Source organism: Saimiri boliviensis, chromosome 7 (assembly GCF_048565385.1).
Source record: "Saimiri boliviensis isolate mSaiBol1 chromosome 7, mSaiBol1.pri, whole genome shotgun sequence".
NCBI lineage: Eukaryota > Metazoa > Chordata > Mammalia > Primates > Cebidae > Saimiri > Saimiri boliviensis.
Window position 1 is genome coordinate 126,801,394 of NC_133455.1, and position 14,443 is coordinate 126,815,836.

Below are 14,443 nucleotides of genomic sequence, written 5' to 3' on the forward strand. Positions count from 1 at the left end.
GACCCATGTGTTAGGAAGAAACCAGCCAAGGCTCAGATCAGGACTGGGTAGTCCACCCCTCATTTCCCTTCAGAGCATTCTTTCTTTCTTTCTTTTTTTGAGACGGAGTTTTGCTCTGTAGCCCAGGCTGGAGTGTAGTGGCGTGATTTCGGCTCACTGCAACCTCCACCTCTCTGGTCCCAGTTCAAGAAATTCTCCTGCTTCAGCCTCCGGAGAAGCTGGGATTACAGGCACGAGCCACGATGCCCAGCTAATATTTTTGTATTTTTAGTAGAGACAGGGTTTCACCATGTTGGCCAAGCTGGTCTTGAGCTCCTGACCTCGTGATCTACCCGCCTCGGCCTCTCAAAGTGCTGGGATTACAGGCATGAGCCACTGCACCCTGCCAGAGCATTATTTCCTTGTTCGCTAAGAGGAGCAGGAACTGGAAAACCCAGGACAGCCCATCTGAGAAGACTTTCTTGGAGATGAGCTGGAGGAGGGAGGAGGACGATCATCTCCGTAGTTACCCCCCATATGAGAGCTTTGGAAAGAGCATCCAGGACAGGTAGCATGACCGACTGTTTTGATTTTGCATGGGACTGAGGGGTTTCCCAGGACATGAGGCTTTCAGTTTTATTTATTTATTTATTTTTTAAATTAAATAGAGACAGGGTTTCACCATGTTGGCCAGGCTGATCTCAAACTCCTGACCTCAAGTGATCCAAAGTGCTGGGATTACAGGCATGAGCCACCGTGTCCGGCCTATGCTTTCGTTTTTTGTTTTTTGTTTTTGTTTTTGTTTTTAACTTGTATCACAAAGACTTTATTTACAGGTCCATCTCATTTTACGTGTGGCAGCATAAAATAAAGGACCAGATCGTGACACACCATTTCCGTCTCAAGTGGTTGAATCCAACATCCAAAACCCAGCAAGCAGCCAAACTCAGCGCAACCTCCGGGCCTCTCTCTCGGACTCCAACAGGGTAAGCAAGTCACCCTCGCGCACGGGGCCTTTTACGTTGCGGATGATGGAGCGGCTCGTGCCGTCCGTAAATTCCACGCGCACCTGCGTGCACTGTTCCTGAGAACCGGTCCTGCCCAGGACTTTGGTGACCCTGGCCAACTTGATAGGCTGCACACGGCTGGTATCCATAATGACGGCTCGGCAGCGGTCTGGCGGAGAGTGCTTTCGGTTTTAAAATGAGAGAAGTTCTGGGCAAGCCAGGACTGGTGGTCACCCCAAATGGATAAAGGGAAAGTGCTGGAGGGAGGCTGGGTGGGAGAGAGGACAGGGAGGCTGTGACACACCTGTGGTCCCAGGTGACCGGGCAGTTCAGGCCTGGATGTGTTTTGGGGAATCCAGCACTCTGAGTATGAGGGCCCACCTTGGTCCCACCTAGGCGGCGTGGCTGCAGCGTGAGCTGGAGTCACGGGCAAGGGGAGGAATGGTTTGTGATGCGGGACTGGAGGAGGGAGGAGTTGCTGGCTCCGTGCACAGCTGGTCGCTGCAGGCCCTATGGGCTGGGGCTGAGCTGTGCCCCGCTGTGGTCCCCTAAACTGGGACCTCGTGTCTAGCTGGCAAAGTGGTCAATAAAAAAAAAAAAAGGGCATGCCTTAGCGCATCATAGTCAAACTACTAAAAGCTGAAGACAAAGAGAAAATATATTCTTTTTCTATGAATCCCATCCTAAAGAACAATGTTTTCAGTCACTGTTTTCTCATCAAAAACTGTATAGACCAGAGACGAATAGCTTTAAAATGCTGAGGGAAAAAAATGTCAACTCAGACTTGTTTTTCTAGTAAAAGTATTCTTCCAGAATGAAGATGAAATAAAGCTATTTGCAGATAAAAGAAAACAGTGATTTTTTGTTACCGGTAGACCTCCCCTGTGAGAAGCGCTGAAGAAAGCTCTTTAGGACGGGTACGACGGTTCACACTTATAATCCCAGCACTTTGGGAGGCCAAGGCGGGAGGATTGCTCGAGCCCGGAAGATGGAGGCTGCAGTGAGCCATGATGGTGCCACTGCACTCCAGCTTGGGTGACAGAGTGCGACCCTGTCTCAAAAAAAAAAAAAAAAAAAAAAAAAAAGTTCTTCAGAGGGAAGCGAAATGAAACCAGCTAGAAGAGCCAAGCTGCAGGCTGGATTAAAAAGAATGGTCAGCCAGGCGCGGTGGCTCAGGCCTGTAATCCCAGCACTTTGGGAGGCTGAGGCGGGCGGATTACAAGGTCAAGAGATCGAGACCATCCTGGTCAACATGGTGAAACCCCGTCTCTACTAAAAATACAAAAAACTAGCTGGGTATGGTGGCACGTGCCTGTAATCCCAGCTACTCAGGAGGTTGAGGCAGGAGAATTGCCTGAACCCAGGAGGCGGAGGTTGCGGTGAGCCGAGATCGCGCCATTGCACTCCAGCCTGGGTAACAAGAGCGAAACTCCGTCTCAAAAAAAAAAAAAAGAAAAAAAAAGAATGGTCAATTTGAAGGTAAATATAAAATACAATTTTCTTTTGATGTCCTTAAAATGTGTAAATCTGTTTCAGGCAAAAATTATAACATTGTATTGTGAGGTTTATAACATATGTAGATGTAACATATATGAAGACTATAGTAGAAAGCGGGGGTCCCCAACCCTGGGCCATGGACGGGTATTCCAGTACCCGTGAGTGGTGAGTGGTGAGTGAGCAAGCAAGGCTTCCTCTGTATTTGCAGCTGCTCCCCATCAATGGCGTTACCACCTGAGCTCCGCCTCCTGTCAGAGCAGCATCAGCATTAGATTCTCACAGGACACGAACTGTGCTGTGAACTGTGCATGTGAGGCATCGAGGTTGTGCGCTCCTTGTGAGAATCTAATGCCTGGTCATCTGTCACCGTCTCCCATTACTCCCAGATGGGACCATCTAGTTGCAGGAAGACCCGCTCAGGGCTCTCGATTCTACATTATGGTGAGTTGTATAATTATTAATATTTCATTATATTTTACAATAATAATAGAAACAAAACACCCAATAAATGCAATGTGCTTGAATCATCCTGAAACCATCTCCCTCTGGCCCCCATCCTGGTTTGTGGGAAAATGGTCTTCCATGAAATGAGTCCCTTTGTGCCAAAAAGGGTGGGGACTGCTGGTGGGTCTCCCCCGGTGGTCGGGGAAGACCCAGAGTCCCTAAGATCCTTTCACGGGGTCTGTGAGGTGATAAAATGACTTTCACAACAATACTCAATGTTATTGCGTTTCCCCCCTCATTCTCTCACAGTGTAAGTGGACTTACAGAGGCTACGTGATGCACGATGATTCATCTACAGCAACAAATGGGAGGTGTGGGGTGCAGAGTTTGCAAACGGTTGCCCCAGGCTGACCACCAGGAGGAAAAAAGGCAAAGAAGTATAGCTGAAAGGCCGATGTAGAAATGACAATGGATGTCTGAATTTGGGGGCACTTATTTCTAATAGAATAACCTATTAGAAATCATCATCCTGGTTTGTCAAGGACTGAGGGTTTCCTAGGACGTGACCTTTTCAACACGAAAACCCGTGAAGTTCCCTGGCACACCAGGACAGTCGGTCACCTTGTTTCTAATGCTTCAATCATTAACTTCGACTCATTTTCCCTTACCCAGGTGTGAATCCCTAAAGAGCACGGGCCGATTCTGCTCTGTGTTAAGGCCCTCAAATGCAGCTGGCATGCTAAGTAAAGGAGGCAAGCTACCAAATTGTAAGGATACCATGTTTACAAATACAGAAAGCACTTGCAAGAAAAATCTAAAATAACTGCTTCCTATTAGAGTATGGGGTGGTGAATGATTTAAACTATATTTCTCTGTTTAGTAAAACTTCTATAATATTATTTGATAACTTTAATAGTTACAAAATAAATGTATCTGAAATTATAATCGTGACCAAATGGTCCTTTCTAAGCCCGACAGGATTAGAGAATGAGGTGATGGATCCTTAGGCATCTTTAATCCACATGATTAATGAAGAAGTTTTTGTCCTTAGATATCAACGTAGGCCAGGCCTGGATCTTTTCCATCTTAGAGAGCTGGGCAAACAGGGTTGGGGTGCTCCAGTGACTGTTTTTGGTTTTCGTTTTGAAAATCGTGTTGGTGCTGCCCCCTACTGTCCCGAAAGGGGACAGGCAGTACAACAGAAAGTGCCTTGGGGCTTTCTGGCCAGTTTCTCTGCAGCCTTCATCAGCCTCCAGCGTTTAGAGAGGAGCTTGCCCTCTCTTGGAACTCAGACAGCCACAGGAGAGCCCAGGCAGAGGAGGCTGGGGCAGCAGGAGCCATTCCTGTCCACAGCTTCCCTGTCTTATCTCTAGATCCCTTGCCCTGGGCTGGGACACATGTGCCGGCCTCCGGGTGTGGAGGGAGATACAGGAGCGAGGTGAAGAGCGGCAGGGGTGATGAGGAGGCCGAGTCAGCCAGGCTGGGACCCTGTGCTTCTGTCTTGCATGGCCAGTGGAGATGCGGACATCGCAGGGCAAAGGGGTGATCCTGATGAGACTATGGTTTGTCCTGCACACTCCACCCCCTCAAGTTGTCTCAGGCTTACAAGTCAGGGCTTTGACTTCTATGCCTTAGGGACACCTGGCCAGTGGCTAGCGCAGCCCCAGAGGAGTGTCAGCCACTAGGCTTCGCCCTTAAGCCCACTCTCCCTACTCTGCTAGTATCTAAAATCTCAATCAGTCATGCCCCTTCCCAGCTTAAAACTTGTCAATGACGGCGCCTCCTGATCCACGAGACGAAGCCCCAGCCAGTTGCTTGTGTGGTAGTTTCTTCCTTCATCGTCGGGCTCTGTGTGGCTTTCTGGCCTCGCTCTCCACTGCTCCAGCCTTGCATGTGAGTTCCCATCACGGTCATGATTTTATGGCTTGCGTTCGCGTGTGTGACTCCCTTACTAATGACATATTCTTCAGTCATCAGGGTATCATGCTGATGAAAGGGGCAGGCTCCTGTGCCAGACTCAGCAGGTTTAAGCCCAGGCTCTACCACTGAGCAGGGTAGATTTGGTGACCAGGGCCAGATTGTGTAATTTCTCTGTGCCTCTAAACATCCTCATCTGAAGAACAAGGATGAGGACAATGGTACCCACACCAGAGATTTGTTGTGAGGGTTAAATGAGTCAATAGCCAACATTGCTTAGGACGGTGTCTGGCATTTGGCAAACAAGCAATATCATTACTTGCTCAGGAAGGCAGACTGTCACAGCAGAATGGTTAGGTCACTGCTTCTCAACAAGGAGCAGTTTTGCTCCCCAGGGGATATTTGACAGTAGCTAGAGACGGTTTTTTCATTGCCGGCATCTGGTGGGTAGAGACCAGCGATGCTGCTAAGCACCCTACAATGGACAAGGTGGCCCCTCCCGCAACACAATGTTATCTGGCCACCAGTGTCAATAGCGGCGAGGTTGAGAAACTGAGGGTTGAGTAGTCAGGCTCCAGTCTGTCTGTGTTCAAATCCCACCTCTGCCTTTGTATAACCTTTGGCAAATTACTTAAATTCTCTGTTCCTTAGTTTTCTTAACTGTAGAATGGGGACAATAACATGCGCTTGGGTTCTTGAGAGGAGTCAGTGGCTGGTGTGTAGTAATCATGCCTTGGAGGCCGGCCATGTTTACTTCCCTCTCCCCCGGGTCCTCTCCTCTGGGAAGCCCTCTTTGACTCAGAGAGATCACTTCCCGGTGCTCTTGAACTCTCGATGCATGATAACCTCCTGCTGCATGTCTGTCTTTCCCACAGGGCTGTGGGCTCCTTGAGGGAGGGACTTTGTCCTGCAGCTTGCAGCAGCCCGTGGGATGCACATGTGTAGGCGCCCACCTGTGTCTGTGGGGTGAGTTCCTGGGATGGGGCAGATTAGAGAGCATGCACCAGGTTTTGGAGTTCCCAAGGTGTGCAGGGAGGAAGAGAAGCAGGTGGTAGACAGGTGCATCTGGGAACTGGGGTTGGGTTAGAGGTTGAGGGTCTGAACACAGCCCTGTCCCGTTTACTATTCCCTAGTGAGAAGTCTGATCATTGCCATGTGGCCACGCTCCTCACTGTTGGTGCCTGGTTGTAGAGAGCAGCTCTGTGAGTGGAAGAAGGCGCCTGCCCTGGAGAGCGCCTGGCTGGTCCTCACCTGGGGCCTATCATTTAGTAACAGGGCTTTTGGAAGTGGTAGCAGATCTGGGCCTGCTGGGCATTCTGCTTCTCCTGGGTGGCAGCAGAAGTCCCCAGGAGGCAGGCTGGGGACTGCCCAAAGGCTCTGACTCTCGGGAAGAGCACAGTGGAAGAGAAGGCCCTTATACCACCTTCGCTGGTGTGCTCATCCATTCTCACACTGGGGTACAGAACTACCCGCGTTGGGGTAATTTATGAAGAAAAGAAGTTTCATTGACTCACAGTTCTGCAGGCTCAACAGGAAGCATGACTGGGAGGCCTCAGGAAACTTACAATCATGGCAGAACGTGAAGGGGAAGGAAGTACTTCTTCACATGGCAGCAGGAGAGAGAGAGAGAGGAGGCAGGTGCTATGCACTTCTAAACAACCAGATCTCGGGAGAATTCCTTCGGGAGACAGCGCTAGGGGAATGCTGCTAATTACAATTCCACATGCGATTTGGGTGAGGTCATAACGCCAAATCATATCAGCTAGTATCCTTCTTTTTCTAGACTTTAGATTTGGCTAAACCTGATGGCTTCTGCACAAAGCCTTCTTCCATCCACACCTCTCCATCTCACTCACCCTCTTTTCGGCAAAGAACCCTCTGGCTGCAGTATCACGGTGGTGGTCCTGAGAGAGGTAGGGAAGACCCAGAGGCTCCTTACGCTGGGAGAGCTAACTGACCATCCAGGGGTGGCTCTTTCCTGTCTGGTGTGTCTAGAACACCATCTCTCCCTTATGACTGTGGGCTTCAGGGCCCTGCTGCTCTGGTCCTCCACAGAACTTGTCAATCAGCTTCCCACCAGCTAAGATCCGCTGCTGTCTGAGATAGCCTCCCTGCATCTGGTCACTCACGCTGTCTAATGGCGTGAGGCGCATTGAGTTATATTCTGATGTCTTTGTCCTTTTGAAGCCACAGAGTAAGGTCACACAACTGTGAAAGGAGCAGGTATCATCTGAATGTGCTGGGCATTCCTTTTAACTATTACCTAGGGGAGAGGCAGTCCTGGGAGAGGCAGTCCTCAGACAGGACTCAGGCAGGTGGGCCTCAAAGAGGAGAAGGAGCAGGCAGCTGCCCTACTCTGAACTTCACTCTCTGGAGTCACGTAAGGCGGACACTGAGCTGTGGGTGCTGAGTGGTCTGGGCTTAGAGTTAGGATGGGAGGGCCCTGAGCACTGGAAGTGGAGTCATGCCTTTTTGTGGCTGGGCCCATTTTTACTGCCCTGTCATCTACTGCCTCCACTCCCCAACTCCATTCTTTTGCCCACTTAGCGAATATTGAGGCTGTGGTCATCGGATGTGGTCATTTGCAATGAAATTCCAAGTTGAGACTATGTTTCACTTCTCTGTCCGGTTGTGAAAGATCACCGCCACTCTTCGCAGTTTAAAACAGCGGGTATGTCCCGTTTCACACAGTTTCTGTGGCTCAGGAATCCAGCAGCGGCTGAGACAGGTAGTTTGGGTTCAGGGTCTCTCACAAGGCTTCCGTCCAGGTGAGGGCTGCAGCCCTCCGAAGGTGGGACTGGGGCTGGAGGTCTGCTTCCAGACGGCTCACTCACGCGGCTGTGGGCACGAGGTCTCAGTTTCCTGCCACACGGCCCTCCTCATAGGACACTTGAGTGTCCTCGAGGCATAGCAGCTGGCTCTCCCCAGAGTGACCCAAGATGGAAAGAGCAAGGCAGAGGCAACAGTGTCTTTTATAAGCCAGCCTTGGCAGTGACATCGCGTCACTTCTGCGTTACTCTATTGGACACACAGACAACCCTGTGTGATGTGGGAGGAGACATCACAAGGACAGAAATACCAGGAAGCAGGGATGGTTGGTGACCGTCTCGGACACTGGTTCTCATAGAAGTAGATGTATTATTTTTGTATGCGGACGGTCAGCTAGCAGGATGTTATTTTTGCTGGGTATGGTTGTATTTCAGGTGCACTTACCTAAATCCGGAGTACCTTTGGGGGCTCTGACCCTCTCCTCCTCCACCTTGAGATCTGAAGAGGCTGCTCGTTCATCCCACCCAGAAGTGGGACTGGGCAGATCAAAGCATGACCTACAGGAGGCCACCAAATAGGGGCAGGGCTGTGGGAAGAGAGCGCAGGTTTAAAAAGAACCAAGAAGCTGTTGAAAAGAAAAGCGGATGGGCAGGAAAGAGAAGTCCCAGATAGAATGCGCTGCAGCCTAGGGAAGGCTGCCCACAGTGTGCCTCCTGACACTGGAAGACGAGGTCCCCACCAGCAGGTTGCCCAAAAGAACAAGTTCAGAGCCCGGAGATCCCAGTTCCACATCTCCCACGCCCCGTGGGCTCTGTGTGGACTTTCATCCTGAAACAAAACCCTTTAGTAAAGGGCTTTTTAACTTCACTGAGTCTGTGCTGTGCTTGCCAATAGCAGGGCGGTTCTGTTACTGCTCTGTCCCTTCCTTCAACACGTTTACGGCTGAGGCTGCATTTGTGCCTCAGATAATCGAGGTGTGTATTACTCTCTGTTCCATTTCCTTTTATTTCCTCTAAGACGAATAAACTCTCATTCCAGAGGCCCACCTTGTCCCACCTGGGCTTCTCAGAATAAAAGGAGTGGTGGGGAGACAGGCTGGGGCGGGGGCTTTGCCACCTGGCTGCCCCTTCCCCTGTGGGTTCTTGCTCCAGCGGGGACCCAGAAGGTGGCATTAGGGTGACAATAGTTTCCTTACAGCTGTGTCAAGGATATGAGCGAGCCCTCTTCTTTTTTTTTTTTTTTTTTTTTTTTGAGACGGAGTTTGGCTCTTGTTACCCAGGCTGGAGTGCAATGGCGCGATCTCGGCTCACCGCAACCTCCGCCTCCTGGGTTCAGGCAATTCTCCTGCCTCAGCCTCCTGAGTAGCTGGGATTACAGGCACGCGCCACCATGCCCAGCTGATTTTTTGTATTTTTAGTAGAGACGGGGTTTCACCATGTTGACCAGGATGGTCTCGATCGCTCGACCTCGCGATCCACCCGCCTCGGCCTCCCAAAGTGCTGGGATTACAGGCGTGAGCCACCGAGCCCGGCTTGAGGGAGCCTCTTCTGAAAACAGCTGGGAAGGGAGAGGAGTCCAAGGAGAGGAGCGGAGTTGGAAGGCAGGACAGGACAGAAGGTGAATCAGTACCAGGCCTGGGAGGGAGCGCAGGCACACAGACGTGAACGGAATCGCCTGAGGTCACATGACTCCTCCAGCCATGCCTTTAGTTCTGCACTGTGCCCCCTGCCCGGCTCAGGGAAGACTCCGCAGCGGTTGTTCTGTGCACAGAGCGGGAAAGGAAGCTTCTGGCTCTCAGCAAGCCTACGCAACAGCAGATGGGGAGGCCACACAATAGGCACATGCCTTATTGGGCCCCCCACACAGTACGTTGAGGAAGCAAATGCAAGACAGAATCAGGCGGGATACGCACACTCGTGTGGAAGAAAACCTAGACCCTCCATCTGCGACTTGTCTGTAGGGCAGCGGTGTGGGCACCAACTGAGGCATGAACGGAGGGGAAGCTGGAGCTCCGCTAGTGTAGAAAGATGATGCGATGTGCTCGCTTCAGCAGGAACGGTACAGAGAAGATGAGCATGGCCCCTGTGCAAGGATGACACACAAATTCATGAAGTGTTCCATATTTAAAAAAAAAAAGGCCGGGCGCGGTGGCTCACGCCTGTAATCCCAGCACTTTGGGAGGCCGAGGCGGGTGGATCACGAGGTCGAGAGATCGAGACCATCCTGGTCAACATGGTGAAACCCCGTCTCTCCAAAAAAAATACAAAAAATTAGCTGGGCATGGTGGCGCGTGCCTGTAATCCCAGCTACTCAGGAGGCTGAGGCAGGAGAATTGCCTGAACCCAGGAGGCGGAGGTCGCGGTGAGCCGAGATCGCGCCATTGCACTCTAGCCTGGGTAACAAGAGCGAAACTCCGTCTCAAAAAAAAAAAAACAAAACACAAAAAATCCCCAAAACAAAACAAAACAAAAAAAACAGAAGAAAAAAGAAGAAGGAGACGAAGAAGAAGGCCAGGTGTGGTAAATCACGCCTTTAATCCTAGCACTTTGGGAGGCCGAGGCGGGTGGATCACTAGGTCAGGAGATAGAGACCGTCCTGGCTAACACGGTGAAACCCCGTCTCTACAGAAAATACAAAAAACTAGCCGGGCGTGGTGGCGCCTGTGATCCCACCTACTTGGGAGGCTGAGACAGGAGAATCACTTGAACCCAGGAGGCGGAGGTTGCAGTGAGCCAAGATCACACCACTGCACTCCAGCCTGGATGACAAGAGTGAGACTCCATCTCAAAAAAAAAAAAAATAAAAAAAATAAAAAAAATAAAAGAGGAAGAAGAAGAAAGCTAGTGGGATACCCTGCAGGAGACCAGGGCCAGAAGGGTGGAGGCCTCTCAGGACGAGGGAAGCGAGAGGAGGCTCAGCGAGAGGAAGCTCCAGGGCGGGGTGAGGGTGCTGGTTCCTGTATTCATTCAGCTGTCTTGGGGATGAGGGGAACGGCTGGGAGGGTCAAGGGAGAGGGGCAGTACCTGCAGCTGGTGACTGGGGGAGTCCAGGCCTGGGATTCGGCCCCTGCTGCGAATGCCCGGCACCTTGAATGAGATAGCTGCAGTACGTACCATGGGGATGGGGGAGTCCCAAGGGCTGGGGGTCGGGGAGGAGCTGATGACTATGCAGCAGCCATGGCTGCAGTAGCACTGGGCTGGGCAGCTGCCCCCAAATCAGCCCTTTCCCCGGCATCGCAGCCTTCTCTCCGTGGGTGGGAAGGCTAGAGTGGCTGTTACAGCAGGGGCTCTGGAGGGGAATGCCGTCCCAGGGAGCCCGTGCATTCTGCTCTGGGGATGGGCTTGGGGTGCAATGAGAGACTCTGGGTTTGGACCCCATAGGGAGGAGACTCCCCTCATCCCCGTCACCCCCAGATGATTTACCTGCCTGGACGGTAAGAGGATGGCTGCACTAGCCCCCATTCTCTGGTATGTGTCACATACACTTCGGTGTAAATGTCACTACGTAACCTCAAGAATAGTGGCCCTTGATGCTTTGTCCTTAATATACAGGCTTTGCTTTTAGTTAAGAGAATTCCCATCAGCAGGTGAAAAGGCAGGGAATGGTGCAAGTCATGGTAGCCAGCGTCTGTCAGCGTGTGCTCCGCTCCGGGTCCTCTGCTGAGTGTGCGTGGAGTCTCCACAAAATTCCCAGCAGGAAGGAAGTACTCTTGGTGTTGCCTTGCGGGCTGGCCAATGTGGCTTATTTGCCGAAGGCTGGCGACTTGTATATACTCCCACGGCTGATAGCTGGTGGCAGTTCACGCCTGGCCACGACGCAGTGCCCCCCCCCCCCATTTTGGGTGCCATTTTACGTTCCTCTAGAGCCTCTGAGGCAAGTGATTTGTCCACGAACCCAATGGCCTGGCTATGCTGGTGACCCTCTGCTTGGGCCCTGCCCGCGGGGAGCAGAACAGAGGCTCTGAGAGCTGCCCCCTCTCCCTGGTGGCCAGAGTAAAATGACTACAGATGAAAGGGAGCTTGGAAAAGGGTGGGCTAGGGCGAGGCAGGAGGCCCACCCCCAGCTAGGCAGTGGGCCAGGAAGCCCTTGAGAAAGATGGAGGTCCCTCTTGTCTTTGCTGGAAGGGCAAGTGTGGAAGGTCAGCTCCATTTCATCCCCCGGGACCTAAGTGACCTCTAGTAGGGGTGCGCATTCAGCATGGAGCACAAGTGTCCACAGAGCAATGTTGTCCTGTTGGCTGAGGCCTGGGGCGGGGTCCGGGTGGGCCTGGAGAGTGTGATTATGGCCCCTGGGCCGGCAGGGTTCTCTGGATACTGGTTGCACCTGGCCTCAGAGGCCTTGCCTGCCACCATTGTTTCTTTCTTTCTGTCCTCCATGCAAACTCAGGTCAGTGATATCAGAGTCCTTCACGGGGCCCCTGGACTTGCCCACCAGGTCTCCTCTTGCCCTTCACCTCCTGCTGTACCTACAAGGTCTCCCCGATTCTTACCTGCCCATAATCATGGACGCAGCCCCAGGATGGTCAGGGTGAGTTCCCAGGGACCCTGACAGCATGGGTGCTCTTAAGACCGAGGACATTACGCCAGGGAGAGGGGGCCAGGAGAGACTTCCCAGAAAGCTGGTTGGGGGTTATGAAAGTGGCCTCATGGCTGAGTGCGGTGGCTCACGCCTGTAATCCCAGCACTTTGGAAGGCTGAGGCAGGCAGATTGCTTGAGGTCAGGAATTTGAGACCAGCCTGGCCAACATGGTGAAACCCTGTCTCTACTAAAAATACAAAAAATTACCCGGGCGTGGTGGCACGCGCCTGTAGTCCCAGCTACTCTGGAGGCTGAGGCACAAGAATCACTTGAACCTAGGAGGCTGAGATTGCACCTTTGCACTCCAGCCTAGGCGACAGAGCAAGATTCTGTCTCAAAAAAAAAAAAAAGTGGTCCCAGGCCAGGTGGGAGCAGCAGGCTCCAGGGAAGGGGTGCATCCTGGGAAAGAGCAGGGAGGCGGCTGCTGGAGGGGTGGGGAGGGAAGGGGCCCCCATCCTCATCTCCATCCTCTGCACACTGGGGATACCAGGCCTCTTACTTGGAGTACTTAAACCTAGACCAGATGTGGTTCTTTCATCTTAGGGAGTGACATTAGGGTGGGGGAAGGGGACCAAAATGGCCACGCCTCTGCTGTCTCTTGGGATCCTAGGATTTGTGGTGGCTTCTAGGGATTCCCTGCTGCCAATCAGTGGTCCAGCCACGTTACAGGATCGGGCTCCTGGCTGGGATGGCCTTTGTGCTTTAGAGTTGAGGCACTTCCTGCTTCTGTCTGAGCTCCTTGTCAACATACAGGTCTGGGCACGTAGGAGTTGGGGGCATGCAGGAGGTGGTGGCCGAGGGGAGAGGCGGGCACTTGGGGAGTCCAAGGCTAGACTGTGTTGCTCTGCCTCCTCCTGGGACCCCAAGCAGGATGGAGCCCAAATCCTTGGGCAGCACGTGGTCCTCTGCTTCACAGGACGCACACTGAACCCATCCTGTAAAATCCACTTTTGCTCAGTTTGTTTTAGGGAGAGGGCTCTGAATTGACCTTTGGTCTTTGTAGACTCTCAGGGACCATCTGGAGTTCCAGCCAGAATCTGCGTCTGGCAGAGTGGGAGAGGGGCAGGGGCCTGCATTGGGGTGACTTGGAGAGCCGGCGTTCCGTCTCATATGGGAATAAACACTGTGGACTCCTGATCATATCCTGGGGGTTAAGACTCTGGCCAAGCAAGTCAACTCCACAGCTTTGCGTGTCTCCGGGAGGGCCTGGTGTGGGACCCACCGCTCTGTGGCCCCGGCCCCTCCCCTGCCCTGTCTCACTCCCATCTTGCTCCCTCTGGGAACTAGGATGGAGCCTGATCTGAATGAGGGGTAAGGGTCTTGTGAGGACGAGGACATGGGTTGGGAGTGTGGGGTGTGTGTGTGTGTGTGTGTGTGTGTGTGTGGGGTGGGAATGGAATATCCGAGAAGGTGATGGAGGGGATTGAATTCGGAGGATCCCTGGCTTCCACTGCGGTGCATAGCGCCCCCTGCTGCCCACACGGGAAACAGCGGCTCCAGCTTCCCACAGCGGCCCCCTCCCCTCTGCAGGTCGGGCTCCCACCCTCTGAAACAGGGTAGTCCTTCCCTGATGCCTGTGTTCCCTTGGGGGTCTCCAGGTCTTTTGGTGGGGTCTGGCCCCTGGAGATGTGTGGCCGAGTGGAGGATGGGGACCTTCAGCGGCCATGATCTGGACGCCCACGTCACGGGGAGTTTTGAGGGATTGAGCCCACTTTAGCTTGGGCCATAAAATCACCATGGTAAGAAGTGTCAAACTTTGGGAGAAAAATAAAGAATATTTAGAAAAATGCACCATGGGGGCCTACAAGCTCCTGAGTCAGGCCCTCTGCCAATACTCCAGTGACCACCACGGTTCCTGAAGGGCATGGAGGACTGTCCTGTGGGAAGAGGCTTGGACATGCACCGTGAACTCAAGAGCAAGGACACTGTTGACCTGGAGATGTGGGCGGTGGGTGAGTACAGACGGAGCATCTTCCTGTGCCTTGGAAAGGGGCAAGGTGGGTTCCAGCAGCCCCCGCCTTCTGCTGGGTGGCTCTTGGAAGAAGGGGCTCTCCATTCTACTGGGGACATCTGCAGAGAGGGTGGGCAGGGAATAAGATATTCCGTTCAACTCGGAGTTCCTTTTTTTTTTTTTTTCTTTTCTATTCCAAATTCATTCCAGAGTGTGTGGTAGGATCAGTATCGCAAGCCTAGTTCTTGGCCAGAGCCCTACTGACTGTCTTGTGTGCATGGGGGGCCCAGCCATTGCAGGA

The 14,443-nt window shown here is 52.5% G+C and overlaps 1 protein-coding gene and 1 pseudogene across 1 annotated transcript; one reads left to right on the forward strand and one right to left on the reverse strand.

Annotated features, from left to right (window-relative positions):
• Window positions 1-761: 761 nt before the first annotated feature.
• On the reverse strand, window positions 762-1,160 carry LOC120360774 (small ribosomal subunit protein eS28-like). Its single transcript, XM_039461709.2, has one exon. It carries the CDS (start codon window positions 1,133-1,135, stop codon window positions 926-928), a length of 210 nt encoding a protein of 69 aa, XP_039317643.1. The 5' UTR covers window positions 1,136-1,160; the 3' UTR covers window positions 762-925.
• An 8,485-nt stretch (window positions 1,161-9,645) lies between these two features.
• On the forward strand, window positions 9,646-9,740 carry LOC120360805 (U6 spliceosomal RNA; annotated as a pseudogene).
• Window positions 9,741-14,443: the final 4,703 nt, after the last annotated feature.

Excerpts from the sequence above, each read along its gene's own strand:
- LOC120360774 (XM_039461709.2), bottom strand. The coding sequence starts at position 1,135 with ATGGATACCAGCCGTGTGCAGCCTATCAAGTTGGCCAGGGTCACCAAA.